We start from the raw sequence: 23,253 nt of genomic DNA on the forward strand, positions 1-23,253 counted from the left end.
ACTTCCTGACATCAATAGACTTGACAGAGGCATATTTACATATCCCTATTCTCCCTGGGCATCACAAATTTCTCAGGTTTTCTTACACCCAACAGCACTACCAGTACAGGGCCTTACCATTTGGCCTCTCTACAGCACCCAGAGTATTTATGAAGATATTGGCAGTGTTGGCCGCCCATCTGAGACAGACCACAATCAGAGTTCAGTGTTATCTGGACGATATACTGATTCAGTCCTCCTCCCTCCAAAAGGCTCGGTCAGTCCTTGCCCTCGCTATCAGAACCTTTCAAGAGCACAGCTTTTCTGTCAATTTCCAGAAAAGCCATACGGTGCCCTCTGCCCAGCTTCTCCATTTAGGAGCAATCATAGACACTAGCAATTGCACCGGTCACAGGACCGGTGGGACAGCATTCGGGCCCTTGTCCATCGAATCCGGAGAGACAAAGTGGTCACCTTAGCCTTGTTGTTGCAACTCTTGGGAAAGATGGTATCCTGTGTACAGATTGTTCCATGGGCACGCCTTCATGCCCGGGAACTGCAGTGGCTTCTTCTTCCATTTCAGAGGCTACACACCAGTGCTTCCAACCAGAAGGTTCGAGTTCCACGGCCGATGTTGAACTCCCTTCGATGGTGGGCTTCCCCAGCATTGTAACAGGGCACAGAGTTCAGAGAACCAGCCAGAATCACCCTCACCATGGATGCCAGCCTATTCGGCTGAGGGGCACACCTCCAGCCGCATTGGGCTCAGGGTCGGTGGTCCCAGGAGGATTTAAAAAACAATATAAATGGGCTGGAACTCAGAGCTATACATCTGGCTCTACAACATTTCAGCAGCATAGTAGCAGGACACCATGTCCTGGTACTTACCAACAACATTGCTGCCAAGGCCCACATCAACAGACAGGGGGGACCAGGTCCAGGCCTCTCATGCAGGAGGCCCAATTGTTGGGGTCTTGGGCAGAGTTGAATCTTGCTTCCATCGGGGCAGAACACATATCCGGAGTGAACAATCAACAGGCGGACTCATTAAGCAGAGCCACTGTGGACCATGCCAAATGGCGACTGGACCCGGGAGTATTCAGGGAGATCGTGAACAGGTTTGGTTCCCCAACCTTAGACCTTTTTGCTTCCCCAACCAACTCCCAACTCCTGAGATTCTTTTCCAGGTTCCCATTTCCGACAACAGAAGGGACAGATGCCCTCTGCAGCCCCTGGCCCAGGGAACTGCTTTATGCCTTTCCTCCCTTGCCACTCCTTCCTGCTACGATCCGCAAGACCTTACACGAACAGGCGGAGATCCTCCTGATTGCACCGCATTGGCCGAGACGTCCATGGTTTGCCGACCTGATGGAGTCTCCCCTCCGTGGAGGATCCCAGCAGGTCGTATTTCCCTCACTCAGGGGGAAACTCCAGCACCTGGACCTGCAGTGGCTCCAGGTAACCGTTTGGCACTTGAGAGGCAGGCCTTGAGCCGAGACTCATATTCGTCGAGGGTGATAACCATGATTCAACAATCCAGGCGCCCCTCGACGAATAGGATATATGATGCCACATGGAGAAGTTTCTGCACTTGGTATTCGGGTCATAAGTTGGAACTCTCAGGTATCTCTGTTCCGATTATATTGGAATTTCTGATGGATGGGTTGGATAAGGGATTATCCCCGAACACCATCTGTAGACAGGTCACAGTTCTTGCCACGATACTCACATGTGACAATGCCACTCCCTTGACACACCACCCTATGGTTCATTCCTTTTTAAAGGGAGCGACCAATGCCAAGCCACCGACGGTGCATCGTTACCCTTCATGGGACCTACACCAGGTCTTACAGGCCCTCGTTTCACCACCACTTGAACCTATTGCCACATGTTTGCTTAAACTATTATATATGAAGGTGGCATTCCTTGTGGTGGTTATGTCAGCCAGGCGAATTTTGGAACTGGCCGCTCTTTCCATCAGGGAGGACATGTGCACTTTCCATACAGACAGGGTAACCCTCAGATTTGACCCTTCCTTTATTCCCAAGGTAAATTCCTTGTACCATAGATCCCAGGAGGTAGTTTTACCAAATTTCTGCCCTATCCCATGCCATGGCCTTGAAAAACAGTGGCACACGCTTGACGTTCGCAGGGCTCTGCAACATTACATCAAACGGACTTCAGCCTTCTATAAATCCAAAGCATTGTTTGTGTCCTTTCAACCTTCATCCATGGGCCAGAAGGTGTCTTCCTCGACAATAGGAAGATGGATTAGGGCCTGCATCACCCTAGCATACAAGGCACAATCACTAACAGTTCCTAGGCATATCACGGTCCATTCCACCCGGGGCGCCACCACTTTGGCAGCTTGGGTGATCCAGGCATCTATAGGAGAGATTTGCAGGGCGGCTACATGGTCCTCGCCCTTGTTCGTCATTATAAAATTGACAAATATGCCTCTTCAGATGCCTCCTTTGGTCGCAGGGTGTTACAACACATGTTGTCATCTAGCGAGACCCAGGCCCAAACTAATTCCCCCCTTTAGGGACACAGGGCTTTGGTATGTCCCATTTGTGGATTCTCCATCCAATCATGCTGGAGAAAGGGCGTTGTCTTACCTGAACGCCTTTTCTCAGCATGATGATGGAGAATCCACTCCCTCCCATCTAGGGTCATTTGGCCCTGGTTCCAGTGTTAGAAAAGCACACACGTCGGATTAATGTCTATGTATCGCCTTAGTCTCAAACTGGGGTGCGATGGCACAGCAGAGGCGTATCTACACTTCAGACTTAGTCTTTTTGGAGCAGGAAGATTAAGACAACCCATTTGTGGATTCTCCATCATCATGCTGAGAAAAGGCGTTCAGGTAAGACAACGCCCCTTTTGCTCTTTTTATTTGCCTGCCAATTTTTCTGAATCCAACAGATTTAGTTTGTATTTTATTGCTTCCATTTCTCTTTTCAGAATGTTTTTTTGCAGATTCATTTGCAGTTCTGATTCTAGTTTTCCAAATTTTTCTTTTAATAGTACATACTGCTGTCTTTTCTGTTTTTTTGCCATTTATGTTATAGCTATACCTCTAAAGTATTCTTTGGCTGTATCCCATACATTTTGTAATATTGTATCTTCTTTTTTGTTTTCTTTTTTTGCTAGTTCTATAAATTCTCTTTCTTTTAATATAGATTGGTTCAAAGTCCATCTTGATTTTTTTTTTTTTTGTATTCCTCTCCACATCACTTTTAAAGGGTTATGGTCTGCCCATGTACCTGGTTCTATCTCAATTTCCTGCATATTTATCCTCAGTTCAGATGTCATCCAGATCATATTGATTCTGGACCAAGATTTTTGACTGTTCAAATAAAATGTATAATGTAATTTTCCTGGATTAATTTCCCTCCAAACATCTTGTACTCCAATTTCTTCTATCATACTAAAAAAAGGTTAGGTAATCTTTTTCTTCTTCTTCCAGTTTTTCTTGTTTTACTACTTTTATTGTCTAATGTCCCATCCATCATCACATTAAAGTTTCCTACTAAACAAATATTTTTGTACTTCATTTCTATTATTTTTCTATGGAGATTTTGATAGAATTCTTCCTGGTTATTATCTGGTGCGTAGATTACTACTAACAATGTTTGTTTTTGATGTAAGTATATTTCTACCATCACAATTCTTCCTTCTTCATCTGAATAAATCATTTCAGAATCTATTCTCTCTTTAATATATATATAGCAACACCTCTTTTTTCTATTGTGCTGATACAAAATTAAGTTTTCCAATTTTGGGTATTCCAACAGCTTATAATATTATTTTTTTATATGTGTCTTTTGCAAAACATTATATCTATATTTAATTTCTGTAGTTTTCTAAAAAAATGTTTCTTTTTGATGGGGAGTTTAGTCCATTTATATTCACTGAAAAAAAATCTGTTTTCTTTCTCCATTTCAGTTACTTATATTTAGGTCTAGTTGATCTTGTGATCCTCTGTTCTCTGGCAATTCCTTCACTCTCTTGATTAGATTTATCTTTCTGTTCTCCTTTTTGTATAATTGCTTCTTCAGTTGCTTCTTTTATTTGTTTCTGATCTTTTCTCTCCTCTTGTTGATGATGCACTCCTTCATCTAAGAATGTTCGGGTTCTTTCATCAAAATCTTCTGCTTTCCATACTGAATCCAAATGGTATCTTGTATTATTCCAGTTGATTAAAATCTCTTCTGGCATTAACCATCTAAAATTTATGCCTTTTACAATCAGCTTTGTAGTTAAGAAATGATATTGTCTTTGAGTATCTCTTATTCTCTTGGGTATCTGCTTTAAGACCACAATTTCTTTATTTTTGTATTCTAATGCATTTGGGTCAATATAAAAAGGGAAAAATGACATTGCCATAAGAAGGCAAAAAGAGGAAATAGATGACTTTTTGCTAGTCAGCTAACTAAAGTAGGTAGGAAGCACATCACAATAGTAATGGGGGACTTTAACTACCCTGACATCAACTGGGAGACAAACTCTGCACCAAGTGGAAGATCAAATAGGTTCTTAACAAACCTAGCAGACAACTTTGTCTCCCAAAACGTAGAGAAGGGAACTAGGGGATTAGCCATTTTGGATTTAATTCTCACTGACAGAGATGAAATGATAGAAGGTGTTGAAGCCATAGGAACCCTGGGAGGAAGTGATCATGCAATATTGGAATTCAACATTATAGAAGCACAAGCAATAGAACATAGTCAAACTAGAGTCTTGGACTTCAAGAGAGCTAATTTCAATAAACTTAGAGAGGGCTTGGGAAGGATTCCATGGATGAGAATCCTCCAGGGGAAAACAACTCAAGAAGCTTGGGAAATTTTGAAAAATGAGATAATAAAAGCATAGTCTAGCACAATACCAACAAAGAGGAAAAATAACAGCTCTCAAAAGAAACCAGCATGGCTGCATAAAGAACTCTCTGACAAATTGAAAGATAAAAAGGACAAGTATAGAAAGTGGAAAGAGGGGCACATAACTAAGTCAGAATAATAGCAAATAGCCGAGCCTCCAAAGATGAAGTGAGGAAAGCCAAGGCTCAAAATGAACTAAGGCTTGCGACCAAAGTCAAACATAACAAAAAAAGCTTCTTCCAACATGTAAAAAACAAGAAAAAAGTGAAGGAAATGATTGGTCCATTAGTGGGTGAAAGTGGCAAGAAGGTGACAAGCAACAGGGAGAAAACAGAACTATTTAACTTGTTTTTTGCATCTGTCTTTACATAAAGGGAAAAAACAGACCAATCTATCAAAAATAGTGCCATAAAAAACAGAATAGAAACGTAAGTTAAGATAGGCAAGAAAATGGTAAGTGAGCACCTGTCCAGCTTAGATGAGTTCAAATCGCCAGGACCAGATGGATTACACCCCAAGGTTCTCAAGGAACTGGCAGATGTGATCTCAGAACCACTGAACTATATTTTTCAAAGATCCACAAGGGGAACTACCAGAGGACTGGAAAAGAGCTGATGTAGTTCCCATCTACAAAAAAGGAAAAAAAATGGACCTAGGAAATTACAGACCTATCAGCCTGACTTCAATACCTGGGAAGATCCTGAAAAAGATAATCAAACAACGAATCAACGAACACCTAGAGGCAAACAAAGTCATTACTAAAGGCTATCAAAAATAGATCATGCCAGACAAACCTTATTGCATTCTTTGACCAAGTGACAAAATTAGTGGATCAGAGGAATGCTGTGGATATAATTTATTTGGACTTCAGTAAGGCATTTGATAAAGTTTATCACAACCTACTATTTGACAAGATAGAAAAATGTGGGGTAGAAAGCACCACCACCAGATGGATCCATAGTTGACTGACCGGCCATACTCAGCATGTAGTCCTCAATGGAACCGCATCTAGATGGAGGGAAGTGTGTAGTGGGGTGCCCCAGGGCTCTGTTCTGGGCCCAGTGCTCTTCAATATCTATATCAAAGATTTGGATGAGGAGATAGATGGGGAACTCATCAAATTTGCAGACGACACCAAGCTGGCAGGAATAGCCAACACTCCAGAAGACAGGCTTAAGATATAGAAGGATATGGACAGATTTGTACACTCGGCGCTATCTAAAAAAATGAAATTCAATGGTGAAAAAAGCAAGGTTCTACATTTAGGCAAGAAAAACCAAATGCACAGGTATAGCATAGGGGGTACCTTGCTCAATAGTAGTAACTGTGAGAAGGACCTCGGAGTCCTAGTAGACAATCACCTAAATATGAACCAGCAGTGTGCTGCAGCTGCCAAAAAGGCCAACACAGTGCTAGGCTGCATTAACAGAGGGATAGAATCAAGATCACGTGAAGTGTTAATACCACTTCACAATGTCTTGGTAAGGCCACACTTGGAATACTGCATCCAGTTTTGGTCACTGCGATGTAAAAAGATGTTGAGACTCTGGAAAGAGTACAGAGAAGAGCAACAAAGATGATTAGGGGATTGGAGGCTAAAGCATATAAGGAACGGTTGCTGGAATTGGGTATGTCTAGTTTAATGAAGAGAAGGTTGAGGGGGGACATGATAGCAGTGTTCCAATATCTCAGGGGCTGCCACAAAGAAGAGGGTGTCAAGCTATTTTCCAAGGTGCCTGAAGGCAGGACAAGAAGCAACAGGTGGAAACTAAGCAAGGAGAGAAGCAACTTAGAACTAAGGAGAAACTTCATGACAGTTAGAACAATTAACCAGTGGAACAACCAGCGGTGAATGCGCCAACACTGGAGGTTTTTAAGAAGAGACTGGACAGCCATTTGTCTGAAATGGTACAGGGTTTCCTGCCTGAGCAGGAGGTTGGAGTAATGACCTCCAAGGTCCCTTCCAACTTTACTATTATTATTATTAAGACCACAATTTCTTTATTTTTGTATTGTAATGGTTCATCTCTAACTTTTCTCAGTATTTTATCTCTTGTTGTTTTCTTTATAAATCTCACATGTACTTCTCTGGGTAGTTTGTATTTCCTTGTAGCTTGAATTCATTTGAAATATTTCATCTATCTCCACTTGCATCTCTGCTCTGTCTGCTTTCAAAGCCTCAGCCAGGACATCAATAATCACAGCTGCTCTATTTTCTTCTCTGTCTTCAGGAATATTTTGAAATCTTAAGTAGTGTTATGCTTTCTCCATTTCTAAGATTGTCACTGCGTCTTCTGGATTTTGGTTTGCTTGTTGTAATTTTCCATTTTCTTGCATTAGTATTTCCAATTTTGGTCAATATCATCTGATTTATTTTCCATTTTCTGAATTCTTTGTTCATTTTTGACAATCATTTGATGGTGGACTTCAAATTGTGTCTTTATGTCCAAGATTTGTTTGTTTAATTTATCAAAGTTACTTTTCATTTCTTCATGATTTTTTTGCATTGATTCTTGAATCAATTTTAATGTAGTTTGCATCTCATTTTGAACAGTGCTTATTTTCTCATGCTGCAACATTGTTACAATAGATCCCTGGATTGTTGGGCTAGGTGTTCCAACAGAGGGTGCAGAGGAAATCTTTTTCATAAGTCTGGTGATGTTTGATGTACTCATTTTTCCAGCCAACTATCTTAGGCTAAAATCCAAACCATAATTGTTCTCACTGTCAGGAAGTTTCTCCTTAGTTCAAGGTTGCTTCTCTCCCTGATTAGTTTCCACCCGTTGCTTCTTGTCCTGCCTTCAGGTGCTTTGGAAAATAGCTTGATTCCCTCTTCTTTATGGCAGCCCCTGAGATATTGGAATACTGTTATCATGTCCCCCCTTGTCCTTCTCTTCGTTAAACTAGACATACCTAATTCTAGCAACCGTTCCTTACATGTTTTAGCTTCCAGTCCCCTAATCATCTTTGTTGCTCTTCTCTGTACTCTTTCTAGAGTCTCAACATCTTTTTTACATCATGGTGACCAAAACTGGATGCAGTATTCCAAGTGTGGCATTACCAAGGCATTGTAGATGGTATTAATACTTCACGTGATCTTGATTCTATCCCTCTGTTAATGCAGTCTAGCACTGTGTTGGCCTTTTTGGCAGCTGCAGCACACTGCTGGCTCATATTTAGGTGATTGTCTACTAGGACTCCGAGGTCCCTCTCACAGTTACTACTATTGAGCATGGTGCCACCTATGCTGTACTTGTGCATTTGGTTTTTCTTGCCTAAATGTAGAACCTTGCTTTTTTCACCATTGAATTTCATTTTGTTAGTTAGTGCCCAGTGTTCAAGCATGAAAAGAGCGAACTACTTTAGATTAAATCCAATATCTCAATGAGAGAAAACAAAATAAAACAAGAAAAAAGCCAACTATCTTAGGCTAAAATCCAGCCAAAAAGAACGAGCCAACTTCTTTAGGCCAAATCCAAATTCTCCAGTCGAATCTCAGATGTAAAATGTCTGCTGTCTCCAAGTAATTCCTGTTTTGGTTATATCCAGAGTCAACAAATATAATTGTAGAAAGTCTTTTCACTTGTAAACTCACACAAAGGCACTTTGTTTACACCCGGTGTTGTTTCAAGGTCAAACACTTTCAGATTCTTGTATTATTTAATGTTACTATAGTATCTTCTTTCACCACTAGATGTCCTCATACATTGTTTTGTCAATATCTGGTTTTGAAAGATTATCAAAAAGTTTTTTTTTAAAGTTCTTTATAGGTTATTTACCCTTGAAATTATATCTAAAAATGTTTTCCACATTCTGTAGGTTAAGTAGTCTTTCTTTGAGTCAGTCTATGTTCAGTTTTTAAGAGTTCTTTTATATTCCTTAAAATCCTTCCCCCTTCTGTAGTTGCTAACCTCTTTTAACTCTCTTCTTCCCTAGTCCTTCTGGGGTCTTTACTTTATAGCTCTTCCCAATCAGGAGATCAACATTCTTAAGTCCAAAAGGAAAAGGAAAAAGAGCAGGCTCACCCAGTTTCAGCATGCTGTTGACAATCATCTGTTTAGCGGAGCACCATGGCTCCTTGCTTTTCTTCCAGCTGGTGACAACTTGGGCTGCCTGGGCTTAGCAGGCAGCCTTTTCTCCGTCCTTTTAGAGGATTTCTTCAGTCTGTCTGGACCGACCACTGTATGGTCCGGACTCCTGAGTCATCCCTCCTTCTTCATTGTCCCTCCAGGGCAACTTTCCAATCCCTTGGGGTCATCGGGCAGAACAAAATCAGGCTAAGAAGCCGGAGCCCCAACTTCTTCCACCCCTCTTGTCGAATGCCAAACTGTTATTTTTCCTATTTTTACATGTTAATTTGTTTTGGATTCTAAGAGCCATTGAGAACATGGCATGCTAGGAAGTGATTTAGTAGAGTTGGAAAAATAATATATTAAGTTTTATTTATGTGTTATTTTGGATGTTAAGAATATAGAAAAGGTAAAACCTTGTCTTCTAAGATTGAGGGTTGGTTACCAATTGTAGATGACCTGTGTCAATGAGGACTGACCACTTTGTTGTGGAATTTGAGAAACACCATTTGAGTATCCATTCTGAAGTGCATTCAGATTCTATGCAGCTAAAAACCTGCAGGTTTTCTAATTATATCTTTGCGAGTTAATTTCCCTATGTTCCTGAAAGTTCTTGCAGGCAGATATTTGTCATAATTTGTGTAGCATACTCAAAAGCATTTTGCCTTAAAGATAACAACTATATTCAGTATTTTGAAAAAAAAGGGCTAATATGTTAATGACCTGAAAGAGAGACACTGTGATTATAAAATATGAAATATACATGATAACAAACAGTTTGATGTGGTGGTTAAGACACTGGGCTATAAATAAGGAGATGTTCCTTCTACTCCTTATTAGGCACAAATCCAGCTGGTGACCTTAGGCTATCACTCTCTCTCAGTCCTAGAAAGAATGTAATGACAAGCCAATTCTGCACATCTTGCCAAAGGAATTACTGAATCTTGCTCAGACAGCAGTTAACATTGAATTGAAGATACCCTCAATTTTCCTTTGCATTTTTCAAAGCAGGATAGTTCAGCTTGAAATAATTTTATGGAGTTATGATTTCAAACTCTTGCTGTTAATTTCTTTAATTTTTTTTAAAAAATACAGTTTCATTCTTTCTTGCAAAGCATTGTATACAACAACAGTATGGGAGACTCTATTGCATTTGATGAAAACAGAGAATTGATTACGAGTTTTGATGTTGCAAACTGGATTACTTTCCACAATAATTCCATTTCTCGAGTCAAAGTTGGAACACTGGAACCTCAGGCTCCATCAGGCAGAGAATTAACTCTTAATGACAATCAAATTGTATGGCACAGAAGCTTTAACCAGGTGAGAAGAAGCTGCAGATTCTCAACTAATAACAAAAGTAAAACACTCTTTGGAGCAATTGTCAAATAAATTTCAGTAATTGAAGAAAATCATATTTTGGTCTTTTGGAAGCTTTCAAGATGATGACATATAACATATTCTGCATATGCAATTGAGCATTAATATGTCCACAGGAAGCTTAAGGCAAATGCTTCCAATTGTGTTTATAAATTGCCAATGTAAATACAGATAGCCTTAGACATACAACTGTTCATTTAACAACTCTTCAAATTTACAAGGGACTGAAAAAAAAGCTATTTGTGACCTGTTTTCAAAGGAGAGCCTGCCGCTTCCTTTGTTGTTACATGTTCATATTTTGGGCATGTGACAATTGACTCAGATTAATGAACAGTTGCATGTCATATAACCATGATTTGCAGAGTTTTTAGTTAATTTTCAGCAAAAGAAAATGCCCATTTATCAGAATCAATTTTCTTAACAAACATGCAGTTGACTTAACAATCATGCACCATATTGTGGTTGTAAATTGGGGATTTCCTGTAGTGCCACATTCTGTTTGACTAATCCAAACATGTGCCAGATCCTATGAAAACATAACTTTCTGCCATACAGGTCTTCTGCTAGAACATCCAAAGAAGTCAATGCCAATTCCTTCTCATTAACTCAAGTTTTCTCATTTTCATTTTCTTCTGCCTCTTCATCCCATCTGTGGGTTTCTGTTTTGGAAAGTTCTATTAATGCAGGTATTTTATTCTCTAATTCTCTCATACCTTTTACTGTTCAGGGGCTTCCTATTTCTGTGTGCAATGACCACTGCTACCCAGGCTCCAGCAGAAAGAAGAAGGAAGGAGAGAAATTTTGTTGTTATGATTGTGTGTCATGTTCAGAAGGGCAGATCTCTGATGAAATAGGTAAGACAAAATGACTTACTTTACTTTTGATTGATCAGACCAGTGCATCTGTTTGTTTGCTTGTTTGGAACAAAACAAGATAAAGACCCTCCCCCAATAATATTCTCTCTTCTTTCACTCTGTCTTCCTCAATTTCTATAGCTTAGACAAAATAGGGTCCTCCAATTTCTTGTTCATTCATTCATTAAAATACCATATCAACTTGATCTATTAGTACCAAGTATTTATAATATTTATTTATACAAACCTGTCTATGGAGCTGCAAATATTGCTAGTCCAAATTGGAATGGCACTTAAGAGCAGGGCTTTTTTGTCATAGAACACCCAGAACAAAGTTCCAGCACCTTTTTGGGATGGAATCTTGTAGGGTAGGCAAGGCGGGTTGTATGGCATGTGTGAGTTCTGGCACCTTTTTTTTTTTAACAAAAAAAGCACTGCTTAAGAGTGTACTAGTAATTACCTGATTTTACAAATGAACAAAGGGGACAGGAAATACTTTTATTTGCTTTTGATTTTCAAGCAACACCCTCTGTACATCATGAAGGATCTATATTATGAGACTGATATATGATTTTGCATTAAAAAAAAGAGAATTGCTATCCTCTCTTTGCAAAATAGGTAACTTGTATCAACATAAATTGTACTCTATATATTCTATACTGAAAGTTTGGTATGTTGCAAGGATATCTTCTTTTTTCTTTTTTCCAGATATGGATGTCTGCATGAAATGTCCAGAAAATGAATATCCTAACAATATCCAAAATCAATGTATCCCCAAAATGTTTACGTATCTCTCTTATAAAGAACCTTTAGGAATCCTCTTTATTACAATCGCTATTGTTTTCTCTTTGATTTCAGTCTTTGTGCTTGGAATCTTTTGGATGCATCGAGAGACTCCAATTGTTAAAGCCAATAACTGGAGCCTCACTTGTATCCTCCTCCTCTCCCTTCTCCTCTGCTTCCTCTGCTCCTTCCTCTTCATGGGAAGACCTGAAAAGATAACCTGTCTTCTCCGGCAAATGACTTTTGGCATTATCTTCTCAGTGGCCCTTTCGTCTGTATTGGCAAAAACCATGACTGTGATTCTGGCATTTATGGCAACCAAACCAAGCTCCAGAATGAGGAAATGGATAGGGAAAGGACTTGCCAATTCTATTGTTCTTTCAGGTTCTTTCATTCAGGTGGGAATTTGCACTCTTTGGCTGAGTATCTCTCCCCCTTTCCCAGATACAGACCTGTACTCACTGAAGGGAGAAATCATAATGGAATGCAATGAGGGCTCAGTGATCATGTTTTACTGTGTCCTGGGTTACATGGGCTTCCTGGCTAGTGTCAGCTTTAACATTGCTTTCCAAGCCAGGAAGCTGCCCAGCAGTTTCAATGAGGCCAAGTTCATCACTTTCAGCATGTTGGTCTTTTGCAGCATTTGGTTGTCATTTGTTCCAACCTACCTGAGCACTAAGGGGAAATACATGGTAGCTGTGGAGATCTTTTCTATCTTATCCTCCAGTGCTGGTTTACTGGGTTGTATATTTGCCCCCAAATGCTACATCATTCTTTTGAGACCTGAGATGAACAAAAAGGAACATTTAATAAGGAAAGAAACATAACTGTCTTTTTTATTCAGAGTTATTGAAACATCTTTAGATTATTGTGAATTGTTTTGTGGGTTTTTTTGTACATTAACTTACTTTGATAGAATTTGGAAAAATCTACGTGACCTTGATTTAACTTCATTTATAGATAAAACTTGATATAGAGAAAACAGTTCTTAAAAGGATATCTGTTTCAAGATCAAAGAATGGATGTGTCCTATCCAGGTTAATGTGAATGACATTGAAGGAAAAGTTTGGAGCATGTTTTGGAGAATGTTCAGATTTTATATGTTTTTCATAGTAGTTCATTAAAGGTATAGTTTATTTGGCCAGATTCCTTCTTCGATTATATATTAATTGTAATACCATTTCCCTGTTTGTCATGTAATATGCAAATTTTGAAATAAATTCTCAGTCCAAGCACAGATATTAATTTTAACTAAATCATGTGCTTCTTCAAAGTAGTCTTGATTAGTTCTGTATATGGTAAGTGCTTCTTACTGAAAATATGTTTGATGCCTACCTGGGAAATAACCAAGTTGTGGGATTATGCTTTGAGGTTTAAAATAACTATGACTTTAAAAACCTAATTAAAATCAAAGTATGCTTTGCTGTTCAAAATAAGCATGTAATAAAAATCTATTTCAAATCTATTTCAATTGGCATTAAATTAGAGAAACAAGACTGAGCTTCATTGGAATGTGCTTTGTTTACTTTCAAAGAGTGGAATATATAACAAAGTTCCATTTTTTAAGCTCTTTGGCATTAAAGCTAAAAGGAAAACTTTTGTCTTCAGTTTTATATTTATTTTAAAAATCTTCCAAATTAGGATAAAAATCTGATCCCAATATTTCTTTGCTTTGTCATAGGTCCACTAGAGGTGTTAAAAATACCTTTTTTATAATTACATTTCCAGCATATATTTGAAATTCCTTTATAGATCTTTGACAATTTTTCAATCCAATGATTCATCATTTTATAGCAATTTTCTTTCAGATTATAATTCAATATAAAGGTCATTCTACACATCCACATATTTTCCTATTGGTCAATCATTATAGCCACAATTTACCCATTCAATCATGCAGTCCTTAACACTGCAAATTCAGTTTCCACAACCTTTTGTAAACCTCATCCCTAATGATGAACCTCATGTTCATCATTAGCACACAATGTAATTTCCAATTCACTTTTTCCAAATTCAAAACCACAGCTTTTCCCATCTAACCTTATCCTATGCTATCTTATGCTATGCTATGCTATGCTATGCCATGCCATGCTATCTTAACTTTCACTTTTGAAAGAGCCATGACCCATTTTTTTTCATCAAACTTCCTAAGAAATATGCAAGTTGGGCTTCAGGTACAATAAATAGGTAGTAATAATAAAAAAGGGAACATTGTACTAAACAAACATTCATTTTTAGTACAGCAATTCTTCCCAGCAATAATATTTATAGTTTTCCATCTTAACATATCTGTAATTTTATTCCGTGTTTTAATATTGTTATTTTGAAACAACATACAATTCATATTTGTCATAACATCATAGCATAGATACCTCAAGGTTCTGTCTTAGACCCAGTACACTTCAACATCTTCATAACAGATCTAGATGAGGGGATAGAAGGGAAAATTATAAAATCTGCAGAAAACACCAAGATGGGGAGAAATCACTAATATCTTATATGATAGACTCAAGATACAGAAAGACATTGACAGAGTTGAACACAGGGCTCTATCTAAGAAAATGCAATTCAATGATGACTAAAGTAAGGTCATACACTTAGGTAAGAGAAATCAAATACACAAATACAGAATAGATGATACCTGGAGAGATGTAGGTGTCTTAGTAGAACACCAGTTAAGTATGAGCCAGCAGTGTGCTGCAGCTGCCAAAGAAGCTAATGCAGTCTTAGGTTGCATCAACACAGGGACAGTTCATGGTACTACTTTATATTGCACTAGTGAGAACCACACTTGGAATAATTTGTCCAATTCTGGACACCACATTATAAAATAGAAGTTGTGAAGTAAGAAAGAGTGAAGAGTAACAAAAATGATAAGCCGTCTGGAGGCTAAACCATATGATGAAAAGTATGTCTAGTCTAACAAAGAGAATGACTAGGAGTTCAAGTAGTTCAAGTAGTGTCTTGAACTACTTGAGGGGCTGTCACAGAGAAGACGGAGTCAATTTATTCTCCAAATTACCTGAGGGCAGGAAAGAAGTTATGGGTAGAAGATCTTTAAAAAGAGATCCAATCTAGAATGAAGGAGAAATTTCCTGACTGTAAGAACATTTAATCAGTGCAAAGGCGTGCTTCTGGACCTCTTTTGAAATCCGTATCATATTAAATCTTGAAAGCAACTTATATCTTTCTAATCAAATTCTCTTGCACAGCCTTTTTGGCCCCCCAAAATCTATCAAATGCTCTGTCTAGTAATTTTTTTAAAAAGCTTGCCCTGATTGTGCTTAATTTCATTTTCTGAAGATCTATCTCAGTAGTCATTAAATGGATGAAACAAATTACACCTTTCATCATGTAGCATATAAAGGGATGGAAGTTAATTTACACAGAACTAAGATTTTGATACTGGGAATTAAGCCCCAACTGATCACAGAGTAGTATTTTATAAACAATCTATAAAGAATTAACAGATTTTCTTATGAAAGTTGGTGTTTGATGGGGGATTGGAATTCAGTGATTACCCACAATTGGGCAGAAATTCTCAAATGAATATTAAAATCACTCAAGGCAAATTACCAAAAGATTTCTTTGATTTTGACGGGCAACTTAGGGTGATTAATGTATGCATGAAAATGAATTCAGTATACCAGATTTACCTAGAATACTTTTCTGTTTTAATCACTGCTATCAATTTATTGTACATGAAGTTTGACTTGTGTGTATATCAGGAAACTTGATTAAAAAAAGGCTCATGGCACTTTCAAGCCCTTTTCTCAGGAGAGATGTAAAAAATATTGAGAATTGGAGAGGACTTGATTATTTCCCCAAAGGTCCAAATTATAGGTTCCTTATTAAACTCAATTTTCAGAAAGTCAACCTAGTATGAGTACTTTTACCTATCTTCAACATATAATTTGTTGAATAGAGTATAGAGAGCTATCATTTGAATGATATCTATTTTAATCTTCATTTCAGTTCCAAGTTGTTTTATCTCTATTTAATTCCTAATAGTTTCTGTAATTTGTTCTCTTTTTTTTTTCTTCTCCCCTCTCCTTTTTCTTTGGAGTACTATGGCAACTTTCTTAGAGACCATATATGTAAGGATAATGAAAAAACAATGTCATATAGTTTAATGGTATATAGATAGTATATATTTTTGTATAGGGACATTTATCTTTCTCTGGATGGAAATTGTCAATAATAGGATGGAGTTGATAGCAATGACGTTTCTTGTGTTCCTATTCTGCATTACATGGAAAACATATGCTATCAATTGTAGCATACCTGATGACCCACTTCCTATACCCCATCACTTTGCTCAGCCAGGAAATGTTATCTTTGGGGCAATTGTCTCTCAAGCCTTTTTCTTTCACAACAGCCCCTCCTTCACAGAAGATCCCTCTCGGACATTGATCAATGAAGTGATGTAAGGAATTCTATTTTTTTTTCTCTTCAGACTAGTAAATTCAAAATAATTGTGAGAAAAAGAGTTAAGCAGCCGGATTATAATGAAATGTCTTTGAAAATTTTCATACCCACAATTTCATTGAGAGTTTTCTATTAATTAGTTTTCTCTTTCTTTGAAGTGTCAGAAGTTGGCTACTGAATAGAAACTGCATCAAATCTATATATGTTTCACACACTGCATCAAATCTATATATGCTTCTACTAGTGTTTGGTTTATGACTCATAAACCATTTATAATAGTTTATGATAATTTATCAGAACATCAGGCTAATAATATCAGTGCTTCTACCTATCTTCAAAATATCATTTGCTGAGTAGTATATAGAGAAGTGTCATTTGAAGCCTTTTTATTCCAGTCTTCTTATAATATTCTGGTATTACTATAACAGAACTAAGATACAAACAATCATACTCTCTGTTTTTGCAGATTAGTTCACTTTAGATAAGGGAATTTATCTTTAGTATGTGGAGTGATCAAAGAGGGAAAAGTGAAGAAATGAAGCTTTATTAACTGTAAGATATTGTAACTTGTGCAGAATCTTATTTAGTTTAAAGTAAATGAGGAAAATCATCTCACTTTTCTGTTCCAAAAAAAAAAAAAAAAAAAACAAAGATTGCAAAGTAGCTTCTGAAATACAAAACTCTTTTCCCCCAATGGCATTAGTACAAAGGGCATTAAAGAATTGAAGGAAGGTAGAAGTACAAACAAGCCACACATGCATGCATACAAACTGCACACGGTGAAAAAAAATTCACAGTACATGTCAGTATATGTGGTTACTGTCTAAGAGTAAGAATATGTGTAAGAATAATAAAAAATGATGTCATTGGAATTTAATCTTGTAGACACAGGAAAATTTTATGTTTAGAAAAATTTACATTTCCTTGGATGGCAATTGTCAACAATGATGATAACAGAATAATAGAGTTGAAAGGGACCTTGGATTTCTTCAAGTCCAATCCCCTACATTATTTCACACAAACGGTTGTCAAATCTCTAAAGTCTCTAGTCTGTGCTCTTCAGGCAGAAATTAGGTTTCCAGCTCAGCAGTTCTGTTCTGCCCCTCCTGTAGGAGAAGGGTAATATGGACAACCATGGAATCTGGAAGGGTGAGAGTCATGAACCACAAATACAAAGCTTTCGCTGTGTCCCTACATAACAGATACAGTGCCCTTGTTGACCTTAATAGGGATATGAAGGTGGCAAGTCAAGCTGGTTGTGATGATGATGATAACTCAAATGGCAGGAGAGATGAAATGTACTTGTTTTGAATAGGGGAAAGTGTGAATCAGGTATTACACATCAGTCATACAAGAAGAGCAAGGTATCTAAAAAGAGAAGCCACCTTCTGGTTGGTGGTTCAATTGTAAGGGAAGTCAATTTAGGAAAGAATGGGGATATTTCGAAAGAGGTCAGGTGTCTGCCAGGTGCTTCTGCCAGCAGAAACAAGAGGCATTTTTTAAGACAGTCAAGAATACCAGTAAGGACTGTGATGTTGATGCTGTCCCAAAGAGATGTATTCTCTATGCAGAATGATTTCCAGAGCTTGGGGCAGGAACTTAGTAGAATAGGTTTACCTTTTCAAGTAAACCTTTTACTTTTACCTAAAAATAAGGGGGAAAAAAAAGAAAAAAAGCCATTGTATAGTGGAGTTCAATGTGTGGCTAAAGGAGTGGTGTGAAGCAGAAGGCTTTGGTTATATTAGTCACAATGTCTGCACTGGTGAGATGAAAAATTGTACAATAGAGATTGTTTGCATCCATCAAAAAAGGGACTGAGTTACTTGGCATTAAATTCATGGATTTTCTGGAGAAACGTTTAAACTAAACAATGGGGACAAAGAGTTAATTGATACAGAACATTTCTGTCCACAGCAATCTAAAACTAATAGGGTTATCAGTACTTGTAACATAGATATTTGTGCGGTTAAGAATATCAACCTTGCTGTTAAGGAAAATCAAGCTTTTGATAGTGTGCCATAACGTACGCATTAATCAAACAGGTGGTAAGGAAGTAGGGAAATTCAGGCACAAAACACGTTATATAGAAAGTAAACACAGGGTCAATCAAAAAGGGCTCAAATGTCTATACACCAATGCACAGAGTATGAGGAATAAACAAGGTGAATTAGAAATTCAAGAAAATGAGGGCAGATATGATATTGTTGCCATTACAGAAACTTGGTGGGATGAAACCCACAAATGGAATATATAGCTAGAGGGATTTAAATTATTTAAAACAAACAGACCAAATAAAAGAGGAGATGGAGTTGTACTATATATAAGAAATAACTACATCTCTACAGAAATAAAGCATCACAATGATGAAAACTGTCTTGAATGCATTTGAGTCAATATAAATTGGGGGGGGGGAATGACATTGCCATAGGTGTATACTATGGGCCACTCAACCAAATAGAGGAAATATATGAACTTTTTGCTAGCCAGTTAATTGATATATGTAGAAAGCACATGGCAATAGTAATGGGGACTTTAACTACCCTGACATCAATTGGCAAGCAAACTCTGTAGGATCAAACATGTTCATGTCAAACTTAGAAGACAACTTCGTCTCCCAAAAGGCAGAGAAGGGAACCAGGGAGAACAGCCATTTTGGACTTAATTTTCACTAACAGAGATGAAATGATAGAAGGTATTGAAGCTACAGGAACATTGGGGGGGGGGTGATCATTCAATATTGGAATCGATATTATGCAAGGACAGGCAATAGAAGAAATTCAAAGTAGAGTCTTGGACTTAAGAGAGCTAATTTTAATAAACTTAGAGAGAACCTGGGAAGGATTGCATGGATGAGAATCCTCAAGGGAAAAACAACCCAAGGAGCAGAATAACAGAGTCAGAAGGGACCTTGGAGGTCTTCTGCCTCCAGAGGTTGTGAATGCTCCAACACTGAAAGTTTTAAATAAGCGATTGGACACCCATTTATCTGTAATGGTATACGGTTTCCTGTCTGATCAGGGGGTTGGACTAGAAAACCTCAAAGGCTCCTTCCAACGCTGTTATTCAGTTCCATTCTTCTTAAAAATTTCAATTGTTGGAACACCACAACTTCTGGTGGCAAGTCATTCCACTGATTAATTGTTCTGTCAAGATATTTTTCCTTAGTTCCAAATTGGTTGTCTCCTTGACTAGTTTCTATGCATTGGTTCTTGTCCTGCTTTCAGGTGCTTTGGAGAATAAGTTAACCCCCTCTTCTTTATGATACCCCCCTTGAATGGATAACATAATAATCTTGTTCACTCTTGGTGATTCTTTTTTTTTAATTATATTTTTTTATTTTTTTATTTTTCCAAACTCTTCCCCATACATATACCATGATATTTATCAGATGTTAACATACATTCTTTTTACATTCTTATATATAAGATACTTTTAATAAAATGAAATAAATACATACACATGACTTTTGATGCTGCTCGCCCATTTCCCCTTTCACTGTATCCACACTTCTTCTTCTCTACCTTCTTTCTCGCTTTCTTCTCTTTCTTCCCTACTTCCCTGTTCTTCCTCTCCTCTTCTCTTTTGTTCACCACTCTCCTCCCCTTTCTCCCCACTTCTCCTCTTCTCCTCCAACCTTCCTACTTCCTTCCCCCCTCCTTAATTCTATTCTCTCTCCTCTTCTTTCTTCCCTCTCATCCCTCTTCAGATACAATTTGGGGGTAATGTCTGAGCAACTCCTCTCTCCAAATTTTCTCTTACATTAATACTTCTATTTATCTAACCTTCTCGGTATATACTTCTATAAATATTTATACAACCTCCAGTTATTCAATACTTTGTCACCTGGGTCTCCCTCCTTATCTGCTCCTTCTTCTTCCATCTAAATTGATGTTAACTATCTTTTAACCGTAATCTCTTTTCAGCCAATTATAAAAAGTTCTCCAGATTTTATAGTAGTCTGACTCTGTCTTATCTTTAATCGTCATTGTTAGTCTATTCATTTCTGCACATTCCAGTATTTTCCCAATCACCTCTCCCTTTCAGTGCTTTCCAATTTTGTGCAAACACAATCCTGGCTGCCGTAATTATATGAATAATTAAATATGTTTTCTCTTTATTGTATTTCACTGGTAGAATACCCAACAGGAATATTTTGGTCTTAGTTCTATACGTTGTTGTATCATCTTTTCTATCCATGTTCTAATTATATTCCAATAAGTTTTAGCTTCTACACATGTCCACCACATATGGTAGAAGGAACCTGGTATCTGATGACATTTCCAACATTTCATAGATCTGTCCTTAAACATTTTAGCTAATCTTTCTGGAGACATGTGCCATCTGTAAAACATTTTGTACATATTTTCTTTATACGCAGTCGCCATTATCAATTTATAGTTTCTTTCCCATAGTTGCTGCCATCTATCTAATTCAATTGTGTATCCAAAATTCCTTGTCCATTTTATCATTGTTTTTTTCACTTGTTCCTCCTCTAATTCCATATGTAGTAGATAACTGTACATTTTTAAATCCATTTTTCTTCCATTCCTGTGAGTATTTCATCTAACTCTGTTGTCCCCAAATTAACACCATCTATTTTAACATCTTTTTCATATCTAGATTGTATTTGCGTTCTCATGTACCAATCCATCTTTATTCCTTGTTCCTCTAATTGTTGTTTGGTTTTCAACTCCCCCATATCTGTTAGTAAGTCTTTATATCTTATAATGTTTCCCATGTTAAGCATATTGGGTGTATTAGCGCCTCCGTAGTTGAGAGCCAATTTGGAATCTTCAAATAGTGCTTTCTCTTTCCTTTCTCCAGACCACAAATAAAGAATTCCTTATATGGTGTCTCTGGAAATAGCTATGTATTCTGTTTTTTCCATATCATATGAAAGCATGCCATCCCAACTGTAAATCATGTCCCTCTAATGTCAATAATCTTGTATTCCTCAGTAAGATCCATTCTCTCATCCATGATAATGCTGCAGCTTGATAGTACAATTCCCAATTAGGTAGACCAAACCCACCTCTCAATCTTGTATCTTGTAACATTTTTAGATTAATCCTTGCCTTTTTTTCCCTGCCAAATATATTTCAAGCTTATTATATTAAGCCCCTCAAAATATTTCTTATTTAATCTTATTGGTATAGTTGAAAACAAAAACAATAATCGTGGTAATATATTCATTTTGATTATCGCAATCCTTCCCATTAATGATAGTTGTACATTTTCCCATTTATCTAAATCTACTTCAATTTGTCTTTTCAATTTATGATAATTATCCTCTTTAATTGTTGTGCATCTTTCTGTCAAGTGGATCCCTAAATATTTTACTTTCTTTACAATCTGTATATCTAATTTTCTCACCAGTTCTTTTTTTGTTTTTCAGTAATATTTTTCACTAACATTTTGGTTTTATCTTTATTAATTTTCAACCCTGCTACCTCACCAAATTTTTCTATTTGTTCTATTAATACAGGTCCTGTCTCTAATTGTTCCTCCAAAATAAATACTAAATCGTCTGCGAATGCTTGTAGCTTATATTCTTCCCTCTTAATTTTCATTCCTTTTATGTCATTATTCTGTCTTATACGTCTATTTAATACTTCTAATGTCAGAACAAACAATAGTGGAGATAGGGGACATCCCTGTCTTGTTCCCTTCATAATGTTGATTTTCTCAGTCATATCTCCATTTATCATTACTTTGGCTGATTGCCTATTATAAATTGTTTTGATTACATTTATAAATTTCTCCCCAAAATTCATAGTCTGTAATTGGCTTATCATGAATTGCCAGTTCACATTGTCGAATGCCTTCTGTGCATCCAGGAGCACCAATGCCATCTGTTTCTCGAGGTGTGTTTCATAGTATTCTAATGTGTTCAATACAATTTGCATATTGTCTCTAATCTGTCTTTTGGGTAAGAAGCCATTTTGATCCGATTGTATAAATTCATTTAAAAACTTTTAAAGTCTTTCCACCATTATTGATGCAAATATTTTATAGTCCACATTCAGTAGGGAAATTGGCCTGTAGTTCTTTATTTTCTGTGTTTCCGTTTCTTCCTTTGGTATCAGAGTAATAAGAGCTTCGGACCATGAATCTGGTATCTTAGCTTCAGAAAGAAGTTCATTATAAAGTTCCAATATTACCTAGTACTTCCTGCAATATCTTATATAGTTCTGCTGGTAGTCCATCCGGTCCTGGTGTTTTACCATTTTTTTGTCTGTTGATTGCTTCTATTAATTCCATCACTGTTATTTTACCTCCTAATAAGTTTTTAAATTTCTCTGGCATTTTAGGTATCTCTGTTTCTTTCAAGAATTGTTTTATCCTATCATCTGAAACTGTTTGTTGCTTGTATAAGTTCTCGTAATATTCCCAAATTATTTTTTCTTTTCTTCATTTCGATGTTGTAAAGTCCCCTCAGCATCTTCCAATTGTTTAATCCATCTCTTCTCTTTTTTAATTTTATATGTCAACCATCTCCCTGGTTTGTTTGCATGCTCAAAAAAGGTTTGCTTAGCTGCGTTTATTTTCATTGCCACTTCTTCATTTTATGTTTATTCAGTTCCATTAAATTTTTAATCTTTTTGTTTGGTGTATCTTTCTGTAATTCTTTCTCAAGTGTCTTATATTCTTCCTCCAGTTTTCCCTTATTTTGTCTTTTCTGTTTGTTCTTTTTCCCCAAATAAGTCATAGCAAGTCCTCTCATGTACGCTTTTGCCATAACCCAAACACTTTAAAGTGAAGTATCTTCTTTTTTGTTTTCCTAAAAAGAAGAAAAGTACTTCTTTTTTCATATATTGTTGAAAATCCTTTTCATTCAATATAGTTTGGTTTAATGTCCATCTTGTTCTCTTTTTTGTC

The 23,253-nt window shown here is 37.1% G+C and overlaps 1 protein-coding gene across 1 annotated transcript; it reads left to right on the plus strand.

The window, feature by feature from the left end:
* The first annotated feature begins 1,055 nt into the window (after window positions 1-1,055).
* LOC120309734 (vomeronasal type-2 receptor 26-like) lies at window positions 1,056-16,556 on the plus strand. The gene is made up of 5 exons (XM_039347257.1): window positions 1,056-2,027; window positions 10,025-10,252; window positions 11,037-11,163; window positions 11,872-12,739; window positions 16,523-16,556. Exons 1-5 carry the CDS (start codon window positions 1,056-1,058, stop codon window positions 16,554-16,556), a joined length of 2,229 nt encoding a protein of 742 aa, XP_039203191.1.
* The last annotated feature ends 6,697 nt before the right edge of the window (window positions 16,557-23,253 follow it).

Source organism: Crotalus tigris, unplaced genomic scaffold (genome assembly GCF_016545835.1).
Source record: "Crotalus tigris isolate CLP2741 ecotype Arizona unplaced genomic scaffold, ASM1654583v1 scf7180000018058.1502924, whole genome shotgun sequence".
Taxonomy (NCBI): Eukaryota; Metazoa; Chordata; class Lepidosauria; order Squamata; family Viperidae; genus Crotalus; species Crotalus tigris.